The sequence below is a fragment of the Neovison vison genome, chromosome 5, assembly GCF_020171115.1.
Source record: "Neovison vison isolate M4711 chromosome 5, ASM_NN_V1, whole genome shotgun sequence".
In the NCBI taxonomy this organism is placed as follows: Eukaryota; Metazoa; Chordata; class Mammalia; order Carnivora; family Mustelidae; genus Neogale; species Neogale vison.
In genome coordinates this window covers 66,357,587-66,374,006 of record NC_058095.1, presented here as the reverse complement: position 1 = coordinate 66,374,006, position 16,420 = coordinate 66,357,587, and the positions used below count along the sequence as shown (strand labels likewise).

Here is a 16,420-nt window from a genome sequence, read left to right as displayed (position 1 = left end):
ACACAACTGTTAAGCAAATAGGTCAAAAGACGGGCTAATTTAATTAGACATCAATTTATTCACTTTTCTTTCAATTTATGATGCCATGACACACAACTTTTATGAAGTGCAGAACTGTGGGCGAAAATTCGATCTCCTTCGTATCTTTTTTGGGGGCAGGGGGGAAGAAGTTATTTTAACATAGTAGGGATCCTATTACACTCACTGTTATGTGACCTGCTTTTTGCACTTTAACCTTAGATATTTCTCTAGGTCATCTTCGGACTTTTAAATGGCTCCCTAATATTCCAGATGCGGGGACACCACAATGTATCTACTTCTCCATCGCCAGATATGTACCTGTTGTTCCTCATTTTTTGCTTTCACAAATAACACTGCAATAAAAGCTTTATACATACTTGCATCTACATCTTTTGGCATATATGTGACTACCTCTGAGGGCTAGATCTTCTATTTTACATTCTGATAACTACTTCCACACCGCCTTCCAAAAAAATCTTCATCAATCTACACTTCCACTAAATAGGACTGGCTATTTCTCTGCATCTCCGTTACCATTCAAATTGTCAAACTTTAAAGATTTGCTGATGTGTTAGGGAGAACATTAACTCATTACTTAAATTTGCAATTTCCTGAGTATGAGTGAAATGAGGCATCTTGTTCATATAATTACTGGTTAAATGTATTTCTTCTTCTGGAAATGGCCCTTTTTTTTTTTTAACTGAGAATGCTTTATATTTTTTGCTTATGGGAACGTAATAGAGTATCATTTGTTATACTTGTAGCTGTTATTTTTATTTACTTTTTAAATTTTATTTATTTTTTTATAACATTTTATTTATTCATTTGACAGTGACAGAGATAGCGAGAAGGGAAATATAAGCAGGGGAAGTAGGAGAGGAAGAAGCTGGCTTCCCGCCAAGCAGGGAGCCTAATGCGAGGCTCGATCCCAGGACCCCGGGATCATGACCCGAGCCGAAGGCAGACACCTAATGAATGAGCCCTCAGGTGCCCCAAATTTTATTTTAAGAAGGCTCCATGCCCAATGTGGGGATCAAACTCACAACCCACAGATCAAGAAACACATGCTCTTATCTTAAATACAGATCAAGAAACACATGCTCTTATCTTAAAGCACATTCCCATTATACAGTTCTACTATCCTCCAGCAAGAGTTTCCCATAACACACTCAATCCTTCCTACTAGAAGTTAACAAAAAGTGAGTCACTTACCCAGGTCGCCAAAATGAGCAGCCTCCATGTGGCTTGGCTGCTTCTTAAGTGTTGCTGTCCTGCTACTTGAAAAAGAGTCCATCTTGGCAGAAATGGCATTGATTGCAACATGACTTGGTCCTGCTGCCTCCAGCAAGGCATGATTTTTAGTGCTTTTTTGTGGGGAATGTACAGATATTGAAGCTATAATTTGGGGGGAAAAAGGTTAAAAATTAAACATAATTTGATAGCCTAAAAATGTCTCCTAAAGGACTTTAAGAGAACTTTAAAAATTAAATTTTGTAACACCTCCCTTAAGCATACACACTCAACAAAAAATACTTAACGGGAAAGGGAATCAAGCAGCAGAAAACTGGAAAGCAATGTCCTATTATTATTTATAACTCTCAAAATACTGTGCCAAAAATGGAACTTAAAACAAGAGATGTTTCTTTGAGAACTTCTACTGATGACAGAAAGTACCAAAGCCAGAAAACATTCTGATATATGGACCTTTTCAATTCCTTAATCCTTTTTGTCCAAGGAACAAAACTAAAACTTGTGAAATGGGGTAAAAGTGAGAAAAACATTCTTCAGAATACTTATTTTATTTTATTTTTTTGTCAGAGGAAGAGAGAGGGAGTACACAAGCTGGGGGAAACAGCAGGCTGAGGGAGAAGCAGGCTCCCTGCTGAGTAGGAAGCCCAATGTGGGACTCCATCCCAGGCCCCTGGGATCATGACCTGAACTGAAGGCAGACGCTTAAGCCACCCAGGCATCCCCTTATTTTACTTTTTAATTGGGTAACAAAATTTCTCTAATGAAAAACATTTATGATCAAGGATCAAGCTGCTTGAGATAAAGCACACTTAAAAAATTCACAAAATACATTTTCCTTAGTAGTCTGACGAAAGGGCCTATTGACGTCAGAATAAAGAAATTACCCATTTGCTAACAGGAAATAAGCAACTCAGTATTACAACACTGTCAAAGTAGTCCTGTGACGTTGCTACAGCTGGATCAGCATTCAAACTCTCCTATTTATTCCATACAAATATTAAAGACTCTTAGTAAAGGTCTTTAAGAAGTGTTGGCCTAGGGACGCCTGGGTGGCTCAGTTGGTTGGACGACTGCCTTCGGCTCAGGTCATGATCCCGGAGTCCCAGGATCGAGTCCCGCATCGGGCTCCCAGCTCCATGGGGAGTCTGCTTCTCTCTCTGACCTTCTCCTCACTCATGTTCTCTCTCACTGTCTCTATCTCAAATAAATAAATAAAATCTTTAAAAAAAAAAAAAGAAGTGTTGGCCTAGCACATTGCTATAGCAAGGACAGAAGGGACACCTGGGTGGTACAGTAGGCTAAGCATCTGCCTTCTGCTCAGGTCATGATCCCAGACTCCTGAGACGCAGTTCCATACACAGAGCTTCCTGCTCTGTGGGGAACCTGCTTCTCCCTCTGCCTGCTACTCTCCCTGCTTGTGCTCTCTCTCTAACAAATAAGTAAAATCTTAAAAAAGAAATTTTAAAAAATGTCCACCATGTCGGAAATGGTCTCCTTCCCTGACTCCTCCTCCTGAGGCTCTCTGCTCTTTTATTCTTTTTGCTAGAAACATTTACTCTCCAACCTTTTAATTATTACTAGAGCCAACTTTTCTGAAAAGATTATTTAAACCTGTAAGTACTCCTCTTTTTCCCACAAATAAACTTGAGACCCTGACACATCTGTTAAAATAAATAAAACCAGATAAAATAGGTACCTAAAATCTAAACAGATATCTAAAGGAGATTTTTAAAAAGAGTTATTAGGGGACGTCCGGGTGGCTCAGTCATTAAGCGTCTGCCTTTGGCCCAGGCCATAATTCCAGCATCCTGGGACTGAGCCCCACTTCGGGCTCCCTGCTCGGTGGGGAGACTCCTTCTCCCTCTCACACCGCCATCCTGCCCCTGCTTGTGTTCCCTCTCTCACTATGTCTCTCTCTGTCAAATAAATAAATAAATACATTAAAAAACAAAACAAAACAGTTATTAGTAACTCTGGTTGACTCAAGGGGAACGTCTCACTCACACTCTGGACCTCTCTGCAGCAGCTCTTAGGGTACACTTCTATGGAACTGGAGCCCCAGGGAGTAAGCCCTGACCTGCATCTGACACCTGGCCTTTGATCTGGGCTTGGGGCCTATTAATTCCTTACCGCTAGCTATTCTCACTTTGACTTGACCATATCAAGACCAATTTGTCCAAATACCAAACTCACCGCATCTTCTTCCAAACTAATGCTCCTATTCGATTTCCCTATCTCTGCTCAACCTGCCAGTCTCCAAAGCTCAGAATCATGGGCCCATTCTTTTTCACTCTACATGTTTACCTAAGATTGGTTGATTTTTTCTTAAAGATATTATACATCTACTTACATGTTTATTATCAACACCACACCCTTAATACAGGCTTTTCTGTATTACAGCAAAACGACTTCTTTGGTTTCCATCCTATAGAACTCTTCCAGACTTACCTTTCATAAATACCGTATATAAAGCATCAACATCCTACTCAAAGCCTACAGGCTCCCTATGTTCTCTGTCTAAACTCTCTATTCTGGTCTCTAAGGTCCTTACAACTGGGTATCAATCTTCTGTGAAAATACCCCCTTACTTGTCTGAAGGTCCCTCTGCCCAATATATACTCAAAGAAGAGGCTGGGCTGTTAGGGAAAAGAGAAAGAACTGCCTCTTTCACTCAAATCCTTATTATTCAACTTTTATATAGATTAAGTCCCATTTCTACAAAACCTTCCCCACACTTAAAAAAGCATTTGCTGATCACAAATTCCTCTGAACTCCTCACAATATTTCATCTAACTAAGCCATCATGTTCAGGGCCTCTTCTGCTACAACAAGAGCTACCAGAGTAGTACCTCCTACGTACCAAACCTTGTACTGGGGGCTCGATACACATTTTTTGGAGGGTATATTACTTCATTATCTCTTACACCAATTTTGCAAGACCAGTATTTTCCTCAAATTTTTTTAAAAGATTTTATTTATTTATTTGACAGAGATCACAAGTAGGCAGAGAGGCAGGCAGAGAGAGAGAGAGAGAGAGAAGGAAGCAGGCTCCCTGCTGATCAGAGAGCCCGATAGGGACTCAATTCCAGGACCCTGAGATCATGACCTGAGCCAAAGGCAGAGGCTTTAACCCAGGCACCCCTATTTTCCTCATTTTTGAGATGCAGAAAGACAAAAGTTAAATACTTGATACATGTCAATGAGATAGTAGTTGTTTCAACAGGCAGAACTTGAGCTTTGGTCTGCCAGACTCTAGAAAAATCACCCTTTTACCTTTGGTTGGAATCTCAGACTCTAGAATTATGTGGATAAAATAATATATGTAAATGTCTCCAACTACCTCCCACCCACCATTCCAAAATTGAACATATAATTTCCCAACTTGGTTCTCCACCAGTCACACAGTTAGGCAAGCCAGAAAAGTAGGTGTTAAACTGAAACCTTCCTATCCCTTACACCTCCTATTTAATCAATAACAAAGTTCTATTGATTTTTGCTCTGAACTGATCACTCCATCTCTCTTTATTTTCATCACTGTAGATCCAGCCCATGCCATCTGTGGACTCACTTGATGAATGTTCCTCTCCCCTATCAATCTCTAAGTTCAGTGAGTACAGGAGCAAAGTCTTTTTTTTTTTTTTTTTGCCTAGCCTCAGTTTTTGGCTAATGCCTACAACAGAACAGGTGTTCAAGAAATGGTTGTTATTGGGACGCCTGGGTGGCTCAGTTGGTTGGACGACTGCCTTCGGCTCAGGGCGTGATCCTGGAGTCCCGGGATCGAGTCCCACATCGGGCTCCCAGCTCCATGGGGAGTCTGCTTCGCTCTCTGACCTTCTCCTCGCTCATGCTCTCTCTCTCAAATAAATAAATAAAATCTTTAAAAAAAAAAAAGAAATGGTTGTTATTAGTATGTTGGTGTATTTGCTACTATTCCACGTCTAAGCTCTAATCATACTGCAAACTTTTTGAGGGCCTGTTTCCTATGAAAGGAAGATTCTGTAAGATTCTGTTCTGTAAGATTCTAAGGTAAGCCAGTGAATGCTAAGCACAGATTATGTACTGTCACAGGGTAGGAACATGGAATTTTTTTAGCCAGGTACAGTTTCAGAAGTTAGGCAGGCCAACCCTCTCACTCCACAAATGAAGAATCCGAGGAAGGTTACAGGTCTTCCCAAGGTCACACTGTTAGTAGCAGTTTAGAGTAGAAGACCTGAGAAATATAAAGTGCCTGAGACATCAAACCCCTTCCTTCTACATTCGGATCTCGTCTTTACACATGCTGCTTGCTAAGGGCTTGAAGTATTTATCAAAGTCAATCAAATTCTGCTTAAGGAAAGCAGTATGAACCAACACGGTTCATAAACACCTGGCTTAAAATTAACAGAAGTAAGCAGAAAATAAGACTGTAAAGTACCCTAGCTCTTCCCTAATATTACAAATCTCTTAAGTTATAATTAGTCACTCTCCAGCAAACTGAGCATAAATGGTTAATACTCAATGCTAGCCACATAAGATACAAACATCTGAAAAAGAGTCTAAGTAGCGGGCACCTGGGTGGCTCAGTGGGTTAATGCCTCTGCCTTCGGCTCAGGTCATGATCCCGGAGTCCTGGGATCGAGTCCCGAATTGGGCTCTCTGCTCAGCAGGGAGCCTTCTTCCCTTCCTTCTCTCTCTGCCTGCCTCTCTGCCTACTTGTGATCTCTGTCTGTCAAATAAATAAATAAAATCTTAAAAAAAAGTCTAAGTAGCAATCTATAGATCTCATGTAAATAGATTTTATTTATGAAATTTACATTAACGGCTATATAAACAATTTCCATTATAATTTTCCATTCCAATCTTTGTAATTAATATAATAAAATCAGTCAAAACTATAGTAGAGATTACAACCTAAAGAAGCATGCTCTAGCCTATAAACATAGATAATATACTGATTACAATAAAGTACTCTGGATAAATTTAAGTTAAGACCATTCATCCAAAGTAACAGAGAAGTAAAAACTATAATGATCCATACTTCCGGGTAAACAACAGAAAGCCAAGCCTTGTAAGTGGAAGTTCTTTACTCCAGAGCTGTCAGCTGAGTTCAGAGTATTTTTCACTTTGAGTTTTTTTGTTTTTGTGTTTTGTTTTGTTTTTTTAAGATTTTATTTATTTGACAGAGATCACTAGTAGGCCGGGGGTGGGGTGAGTGGGGAGCAAGCTCCCTGCCAAGCAGAGAACCTGATGTGGGGCTCGATCATAGGACCCTGGGATCATGACCGGAGCCAAAGGCAGAGGCTTTACCCCACTGAGCCACCCAGCAGGCACTTTTTGTTTTGTTTTTAAAGATTTATTTATGGGGCACCTGGGTGGCTCAGTCAGTTAAGCCTCTGCCTTCAGCTCAGGTCATAATCCCAGGGTCCTAAGATCGATCTCTGCATCTGTTTCCTTTCATGGTGGGGAGTCTGCTTCCCCTCCTCTGCCCTTCCTCCCATTTGTGCTCTCTCTGTCTCTCAAATAAAATAAATTTTAAAAAATAAAAAAGATGTTATTTATTTATTTTAGAAAGAGAGAGAGTGAGCACAGTGGGGAGGGGCAGATGGAGAGAGAGTCTGCAGCAGACTCCACACTGAGCCGAGCACCCAACACAGAGCTTGACCTCACGACCCTGAGCCAAAACCAAGAGCCAGACACTCAACCCATGCAAGCACCCCTCGCTTTTTGCTTTTTTAAACAATAAAGTCAACTACAAACCATAAGAGATGCTCAACTACAGGAAAGAAACTGAGGGTTGCTGGAGGGGAGGTATGAGGGGATGGGGTAACGGGTGATAGACATTAAGGAGGACACCTGATCTAATCCTGAGCACTGGGTGTTATATGCAACAGATGAATCACTAAACTCTACCTCTGACACTAACAATACACTCAATGTTAATTCACTGATTTTAAGTTAAAAAAATAATAAAATCAACTCATTAATTCTAGTGAACAAACATGTGATTAATGGAGGGCATTGGTTTACTGTATCACTAGGACAGCCAACAAGTGCTTAGCAAAAGCCTATCATATATGCAAGGTGCTGAAGAATATACAAGTCAAACAAGGAAATAAGTCACAATCATAAATAATTACAAAAGAAGGCAGAGATGATTAATGGCAAGAGAAGGGGGGAAGATAACAGGTTTAAATAGCCTGTAAATGCAAAGCACATCACTTTTTTAACACAATGGAACACCACTGAACTCACCTTTAATTGACTTGACATCTGAGGTTTTCTCTTGTTCTTTGCCTTTCACTGGAAGATAAAAAAGCATCATGACCAACTTCTACAGTCAAAAAGATCCCATCTGTACGATGTAAAAATTAGACAAGCTTTGTTCTAACAGATGAATATTCACAGCTGTACAACAATGGAATAACACCTTGGAGGGGGACAGGGCGAGACAGTTTCAGGGGAAAGGAAGTGACCCTTGAACATCGTTCAGTCAAGAGCACTGAGCGTGCTAATGGAGAGACAATGTCAGAATACCTGGGTTCAAATCTAGCTTGCAACTTATTACACAGCCCTCTGACCATGGACCAGTTACTTTACTTCTCTGGGTCTCAATTTCCTTGATTTATAACTTTAGAACAGTAATAACAACATCTACCTTAGAGGGTTATGAGTGAAAAAAAAATTAAAAAGAGCCCAGAAGAGTACGAGGTACAAGGTTAATTTAGGATGTTAACTAATATTATTAAAATGTGCCACTAGATGCGTCTTCAAGAAAAAGAGTTCTTTGTGTATCGTATCTTACTTTTTGTGTATTCCTCTCATAGCAGCAAATAAAAACATTCTAAACTTATAGTCTAAATATCTAATACTCAAGGCTTAACAACTTCTCTTAAAGTGCTACACAGTCTCTTCTCCATTATACAAAACAGTAGAAATTCTACTGCAAATATGCTAACAATGTAATATCCAAGAAAGGAAGGTACATGGCAGCTTAAGCAAAGCGTGAACTCCTACAGGATCTGACATAAGACTATTTTTTTTAAAGATTTTATTTATTTATTTGACAGACAGAAATCACAAGTAGGCAGAGAGACAGAGAGAAGCAGGCTCCCAGCTGAGCAAAGAGCCTGATATGGGGCTCGATCCCAGAACTCTGGGAGTCATGACCTGAGCCGAAAGCAGTGGCTTTAACCCACTGAGCCAGCCAGGTGCCCCGACATAAGACTATTTTTAACCTTCCTTACTTTTCTTGTATTTTTTTCCAACATTAAATTTTCTTTAACCCCACCATGAAAAGCCTATCAAAATAAAAAATCCCAACATGTGCTCTTCAACAGTCAACACTGAAAGGCTAGTAGCAGGAAATAACAAGCTCTCAAAGTATCAGATAAATTAATCCATCAACAAGTATGTGAGTGCCTCGTATGTGCTAGACATTGTCCTGGCTCAGGAAGGAACAGTCCTGTCTTCAAGAAGTCTACATACAAGAATGTGGAGACAAACATGAACAAAAATTATCATTTCAGGTACTGTTCACTGCTGTTGGAAAGAAAAAAAAATAATAAGGTAATGTAGTAGAAGCAACTGGGTTGCATCTGCAAACTGACTGCTTCTCCTACTTGAAACATGAACTTGTCTGGACTTCCAAGGCACTCGACTCCCTGGTTTCCAGCTGCTCCTTCTCAGTTTATTGCCTGGTCAACTTCTACCTACTGAGAGTTTCTCAGAGAAAGTTGGGCACCTTTTCTTTTCACTACGTACACATGTGTATTTCCTGGCTGAGCTTACCCATTCTGAAGGCTTTCAATACCACAGACAAGCTATGAATCCTGAATTTCTATTTCTAGTCTAAAACCTTCCTGACCTTAAAATTCATTTTGTTTAACCATCTACCCATCCTCTTCCAGAATTACACTCGTCCAAAATGGAACATACCCTCTCTTCCCAAACCTGGTTTACTTCACTTTTCATTTTTCTCATGAATGACAGACACTCCCACCCCAGTTTCTCAGGCCAAAAATCTTGGAGTCATTCTTAACATGTCTCTCCTTTACTTCCCACACTCAAAACACTTCTAAGACCAACGGATTTTAACCACTAAAACATACCTCCATATTTCCACTTTTGTCACCTTCAATACATTCTCATCAATCAGATCTCGTCAATACTTGAAACAGACAAGTACACACACAATCCAACAATAACCACATTATTAGTGTTTTGCCTTACTTCCCTTTTCCCCCCAAATATTATATAAAGGGTCCTATGACTCACTACCTGATCCCACTACTCTTCCCTTCCCGGAGATAAATACTGCCCTAAATTGGATGTTTTCTACCATTTATGTTTTTAGACTATTACTACCTGAGTGTAAAACATGCAGTTATTCTATAGATCTTTAAAAATGAAATGAATAGTATTCTTCTACACATATCTGAAGCTTGTATTCATCCCATAATTTGACTTCTCTATACTGATGCATTCATGTAGCTCTAGTACTTTCATTTTAGCTGCTGAATTTCTAAAATACACCTTTATTGATTCATTTTAGTACATGTCTTCCTATGTAGTCTATATGTAAGAAGTTCTCTAGGAGGGGTGCCTGGGTAGCTCAGATAGTTGAGCATCCGCCTTCAGCTCAGGTCATGATCTTCAGGTCCTGGGATCAAGCCCCACATCAGACTCCCAGCTCAGCCATGAGTCTGCCTCTCCTTCTCCCTCTGCCCCTCTCCCTGCTTGTGCGCGCTCTCTCTCTCTCTCTCTCTCTAATAAATAAATATAATCTTTAAAAAAAAAACTTCTCTAGGATAAAACACTATAAGTGGAATTAATAGGTAACCAGTGATGGGCAGTTTTAATGAAAGTGGCCATTTAATTAATATTTTTCAATGGTATTTGATGTACTTTTAATTCATTTTCTTGAGTTCCTCTGAGGAAATATCCTTTTGTATTTATTGGGTATTTAGGTATCTTCTTTTATGGGCTGGCTACTCGATTCCTTTGTCCTTTACTGATTTGCAGAAATTCCACTCATATTCTGGATGTTAATCCTTGGTGTTTCAAATACCTTATGTGTATTTTATTGTATGGAAGCTTTAAATTTTAATGTAGCCAAATTTACATTATGTGGATTGTATTTTCCTATGTCTTAAAGATATCCTTTCCTAGCCCAGGATCAGATTTTTTTTTTCCCTCTGTATTTTCTTCCATATGATTTCAAATGTTGCTTTTTAAAATTCTGGGCTCTTATCTACCTGTATTTATTTGTTTGTCAGATATTGGGAAACTACAGCTCATGGGCCAAATCAAGCCCACCTTCAGTTTTTTATAAATAAAGTTTTAGTTTAACACAGCCATGTCCATTTGTTAACATATAATCTATGGCTACAAGGACACCATCTTGTCTTGAACAGAAAATTAACTGACCCCTGATGTATATGATACGACATAGAAAAATCCTAATTATTTTTCTGCCAGAGGGACAGCAAACATCACTTACTGATTAGTCCAACCTTTCTCAACTAAACAGGAACTCTTTATATACCAAGTTCTCATACACACATGGGTTTTTTCCTGGGCATTTAATTTCAGTCTTAATTACTTAACCATATAATCAGCCTTTGACAGGGCCAAGTCCTCTACCTTATTCTCTTACAAAACTACCTGCTCTATTAATTATAGTGTCAACTTGTCCTGATCCTAAAACCCCTACAGGAATTTTTAAAGTAGCACTGACTGAATGATTAATGTGGGGGAGAGTTCACATCTTTCTGGGATTGAGTCTTTCTATCCATGAACATAGTATACCTCTCCATTTATCTGGGTCTTCTTTCATGTCAAATTAGGTTTTATAAACTCTATAATGATTTTAGTTTTGTTTTTACTGGCATATAGTGGTAAAACTGAGTTTTAAATAATCCCATATAAACACATATATTTTTAAAACCCAGCTGAACTCTTTTAACTTTTATGAGTTCTAAAAGTATGAGTGTAGATCTTCTTCAGTTTTTTTATATATGCAATTATGTTATCTGGGACTAACCATTCCTTTGTCTCCTTTCCATTCCAAAACTTAAAATTTCCCTACTTTTTGTTTTGTGCTATTGTGAAGACTATATTAGCTTTCTTTTTGTGTAATATCCCTGATATATTTTCCCATCTTTTTACTTTTAACCTTCTTATGATCCTTTTTATACTAAATGGCATACAGGAGGAATCTAGTCTTTTCACTGGGACAGCCCATTTCTGTTTATTGTGATTACTGCTCTAGATGTCTGAAGAAGATCATTCTTAAAACTGTGTAAATTTGGGGCGCCTGGGTGGCTCAGTGGGTTAAAGCCCCTGCCTTCAGCTCAGGTCATGATCCCAGGGTCCTGGGATCGAGCCCTGCATCGGGCTCTCTGCTGAACAGGGAGCCTGCTTCCTCCTCTCTCTCTCTGCCTACTTGTGATCTGTCTGTCAAATAAATAAATAAAATCTTAAAAAAAAACTGTGTAAATTTGTTGATTTCTCCTGGTAAATCTGTATATTTTGCTTTATGTATTTTGAGACTGATATTAGGTTCAAAGCAGTTCAGAGTTTTATCTTCCTACTACCATTTTCATTTTATCATAATGTAGTCACCTTTTTATCCCTGATAATGTTTTGTTGTTTCAAGTATGTCATCTGCCACATAGCTTTCTTCTGGTTGACATTTGTCTACTATATCCTGCCATCCAGTTATTTTCAATTTCTCTATGTCCTTATGTCTTAGTTGTGTTCCCAGTAGTTTATTGCTGGATTTTGGTTTATTATCCAGCCTAACTTTTTGTCTTTTAGCCATACAGTCTTTACATTTATTGTGACTGCTGATTTAGGTTTATTTCAACTACATTATTCTATATTGCTAACTATACTTTTTCTTGTTTCTTTATTTCCTTGTATTATGAAACATCTAAAACAAAGACAATACTAGAATTTAATCTGAGTAATACTCAGGTTTGTCAAATCTTAAGATTATACTAATTTGCTTCTAAAAATTTTTCAAAAGAAGACATGCATGTGAAAATTAATTCTCTCCCTGATTGGATTTCCCCTTCTCCCCAGGGAAATAATTTCATAAAATAGATTATTGTCTCCACCTACAGTTTTACTCTTTAACATATTTCTGCATCTGTAAACAACATATAGCATTGATTGAAGGTTTTTAAACATTATATAAGTAGTCCTACCAACTGCCATTCCCAACGGCAGGATACCCTAACCAAATCTTGGTAGAGTCAAGCTTTAATCCCATCCTTCAGGAGTTCTCAAGAACTTTACTGCCTCAAGTAACACCTCTCTCTTCTGTATCATTTTCTCCCTCTCTACCAGATCATTTCTATCGCCATACAAACATGTTCTAGCACCTTTTATCTTAAAAAAAAGAAAAAAAATCGCTTAACCCAAGAGCCCCTTTTAGTTCCTTTTCACTGCAGTTTCTTGAAAAGGGTGTTTTTACTCTTGCTACTTTTCCACACTTCACCTTCTCCCTCCAACCCATTCCACTGATACTGATACCTCTCTCAAAAGTCATCAATTACTCCCACATTATCAAACTAAGTAGTTATTTCATCTTGATCCTGCAAGTGACATTCAACACAACACACCCTTCTTTTTTAAACACTATCTTCTCTTAGCTTCCATGATATCACACTCCTTTATAACTTGTATTTTTTTTAAGGTATATCTTTCTCCACGCATTTACCTTTTTTTTAAAAGATATTATTTATTTATTTGACAGAGATCACAAGTAGGCACAGAGGCAGGCAGAGATAGAGGAGGAAGCAGGCTCCCCGCTGAGCAGAGAGCCTGAGGCAGGGCTCGACCCCAAGACCCTGGGATCATGACCTGAGCCGAAGGCAGAGGCTTTAACCCACTGAGCCACCCAGGTGCCCCTGGTATTTTATTTTTGATTCCCCTTTGCCAATGGCTCGTGTTCCTCTATTTAACTTTTTAAAAAAGTTTTTTGTAAAGATTTATTCTTTTGAGAGAGAGACACACAGACAGACAGACAGAGTACAAGCAGGGGGAGAAGAAGAGGGAGAAGCAGACCTCTGTAGAACCGGAAGTGACATGGGGCTCAATCCCTGGACCTGGAAATCCTGATCTGAGCTAAAGGCAGCTAAAGGCCACCCATCTGAGCCATCCAGGTGCCCCTCAATTTAACTTCTAAAAGCTGGCTTAACTCTAGAACTTTCACCAAGGCTCTGTTCTTGTGTACAGTATGGCAGGAAGTGCTACCTGGCCACAGAACTCATTTTCCTCTTTCTAGCAAGAGGACTATAGCCTATTAGCTAGCTACTAGCTGGCTAGTTACTCTACATTTCCCAGAAGCTTTTGCAGTTATCTATGACCATATGACTAACTTCTCACCAAAAGAATATGAATAGAAATAATTTTGTGTCACTTTCCTGCCAAAGCTTCTCTTTCCTCCTTACCATGGATCAGGGGACTGAGGACAGACAGAAGAGGCTATGACCCAGCTTTGACAACAGACCACACCCCAAGGGAAAGAGGTGTAACAATATGGGAGGAAAGATCCCTGAATGACTGTGAAGCAAAGCCACCCAATAAACTTGGACTGTTAAATTCAAGAGAGTAATAAAAAAAAATCTATCTTTTTTGAACCATTACACTTCAGTGTACCTTTGTTATAATAGCCTTAGCCTTTCAACATAACTAATCCTCACATTTTATGTATTCTCTAGGCGATCTCATTTAGTCCCATGTCATTAATCATCAGTTATGCAAAATGGTTTTTTTTTGAAGATTTTATTTATGTATTTAACACAGAGAGAGAGCACACAAGCAGGGGGAGTGGCAGGCAGAGGAAGAGGGAGAACCAGGCTCCCTGCTGAGCATAATGCAGGGGCTCGATCTCAGGATCCTGGGATCATGACCCGAGCTGAAGGCAGTGGCTTATCTGACTGGGCCACCCAGGTACCCCTGCAAAATATTTCTAAAGCCAGAACCGTATCTCAAGTTCTGACCTCTTCCTAGAACTACAGATTCATACATCCCACTGCTACCTTGACATATCCACATGGATGTCTGTTACACAAAGTCATAATTGCCAAAAACAGTTCTTAATTCTTCCTGCCCCATGCTGTAAGTCCAAAACTTTCCCAGTTTTTCTTCACTCCAATCACTTGTTCAAGTTATGCTATTTCTGTCTCCAAAGCATATCCTATACCCCCTAAGTTTCAGCCTTCTTCAGGTTCCTTAAACGCACTCAGCTATTGCTGCCTTCAGACATTTGTACTTCTAGTTCTCTCTGGTTAGAATGCAGTTCCTTTGATCTTTTGTGAGGCTGGCTCTCTCCCTTCACTCAGATCTTAAACTAAATACCATCTTCTCAGACAAGCCTTCCTTTATTATCTGAACAAAGACTGCTGTCCTGTGATCTACTCCCACATCAGTTTAAATTCCCTGTTCAGCACTTTTTACTAGCAGATATTTTTTGTTTTTATTCATTTATTCAACAAGTATTTACCAAATTCCTAACTATGCCCAGGAACTGACCTATACATGGGGATACAGCTGTGAACAAAATCAGCTTCCATCTTAATAAAATACATAGAAAAGTAGAGGGTGATAAATGCTGTGGAGAAAGTAGGTAAGATAGGAGTGCAAGGGCTGGGGACTGCAATGTTAAAAGTAGGATGGACAGACAAAGCCTCACCAAGATGTCAAGGAGATGAGAGAACACAATAGTGGGTACCTGTGGGAAGAGGTTTCTAGGCAGAGGGGAAAAAAAATTAAGTGCAAAGGCCCTGAGGCAGGAACGTATTTGACAACAAAGAGGCCAATATAAAAAGAACAGTGAAAAGGAAACAGAAAACAGGAAAAGGTGAGCAGGAGATGAACACAGAGAAGAAATGGGAACAAGATTAAAGGGGGCCGTGTACAGAAAGCTACTGAAGAAATTTGAAGAGATAGGGGTCAAGGTTGGAAGAAGGGAAACCAAACTGAAGCCTACAGCAAAATAACTCTGCTTTCTCTATTTCCTTTCTGCCTTTGAAGATTTTATTTATTTGAGAGAGCAGGCAAGTGAGCAAGCAAGTGCTGACAGGGGATAGGGGATGGGGAGGTGGGGGTGGGAAGCAGAAAGAAAGGGACAGAGAGAATCCCAAGTAGGCTCTCTGCTCAGCTAGGGACTCAACACAGGCCTCCATCTCACGACCCTGAGATCATGATGTGAGTCCAAATCAAGAGTCAGACGCTCAACCAACTGAGCCACCCTGGCACCCATTTTCTCTACTTTCATAAAACCAGCTTCCTCTTAACTTTTAAGCTGAGATTTGAGTGACATCCTCTAGGAGGACTTAACTGTCCAATCTACGGGGATGACCACCTAGACCAGGGAGTTAATAGTCAGGGATGGTGAGAAGATGCTGAATTTGGTTACATTCTGGGGTAGACTTAGCAGATTTGCTTATGTAGATACAGGAGAGAAAGAAAGGTTCAAGAAGGTACTAAAGTTTTAGACTGAGCAAGTAAAAGAACAGAAATGCAATTTACTGAGGTGACAAAAAATCTGGAGTTAAATTTTGGTACAGTAACTCAAAGAGCCAGCCATCTGTCAGCCTATTATTTCTATTAACAGATATACTGTATCTATTAGGTAGAGGTATAACGTGGACCAACAGTTGGATATACCATTCTTAACTCGGGAGAGAATTCAAGCTGGAGATGTAAATTCAGGAGTCGTCTGCATATAGGTGGTATTTAAAAATGGTATTTCAAGACTGGATGGGATCCCTAAACAGAAGCATCTAGCTTCTACTCTTGCCACATTCAGCCTGCAAAAAGCAACTACCATGATCTTTTTATAACATAATATCAAATCACTCCTCTTTAAAAATTCTAAGGGGTGCCTGGGTAGCTCAGTTGGTTAAGTGTCTGACTCCGGATTTCAGCTCAGGTCACCATCTCAGGGTCATGAGATCCAGCCCCGAAGTAGCGCCACACTGAGCATGTAGCCTACTTAAGATTCTCTCCCTCTCCCCTATCCCTCTCGCGCTCTCTCTCTTTCAAAAATAATAATAATAATAAATTGAAATAATGTCTCTGCATTTGAAATAAAACCCAACTATGGCCTACAAAGCTCTGAATCTTGTCTACCGCTCCAAGCCCAAATCACAGTGGC

General features: G+C 39.5%; 2 protein-coding genes across 2 annotated transcripts in view; one reads left to right on the top strand and one right to left on the bottom strand.

Annotated features, from left to right (window-relative positions):
- The window catches only part of LOC122907377 (cytospin-B-like), a 426,680-nt gene that overhangs the window by 194,010 nt on the left and 216,250 nt on the right, over window positions 1–16,420 (top strand).
- Window positions 1–16,420, bottom strand: part of LOC122906811 (A-kinase anchor protein 10, mitochondrial-like) — a 72,711-nt gene that overhangs the window by 54,528 nt on the left and 1,763 nt on the right. The window contains 2 exon segments of the mRNA XM_044249213.1: window positions 1,234–1,416; window positions 7,504–7,551. Of these exon segments, the coding sequence (XP_044105148.1) occupies window positions 1,234–1,416; window positions 7,504–7,551 (231 nt within the window).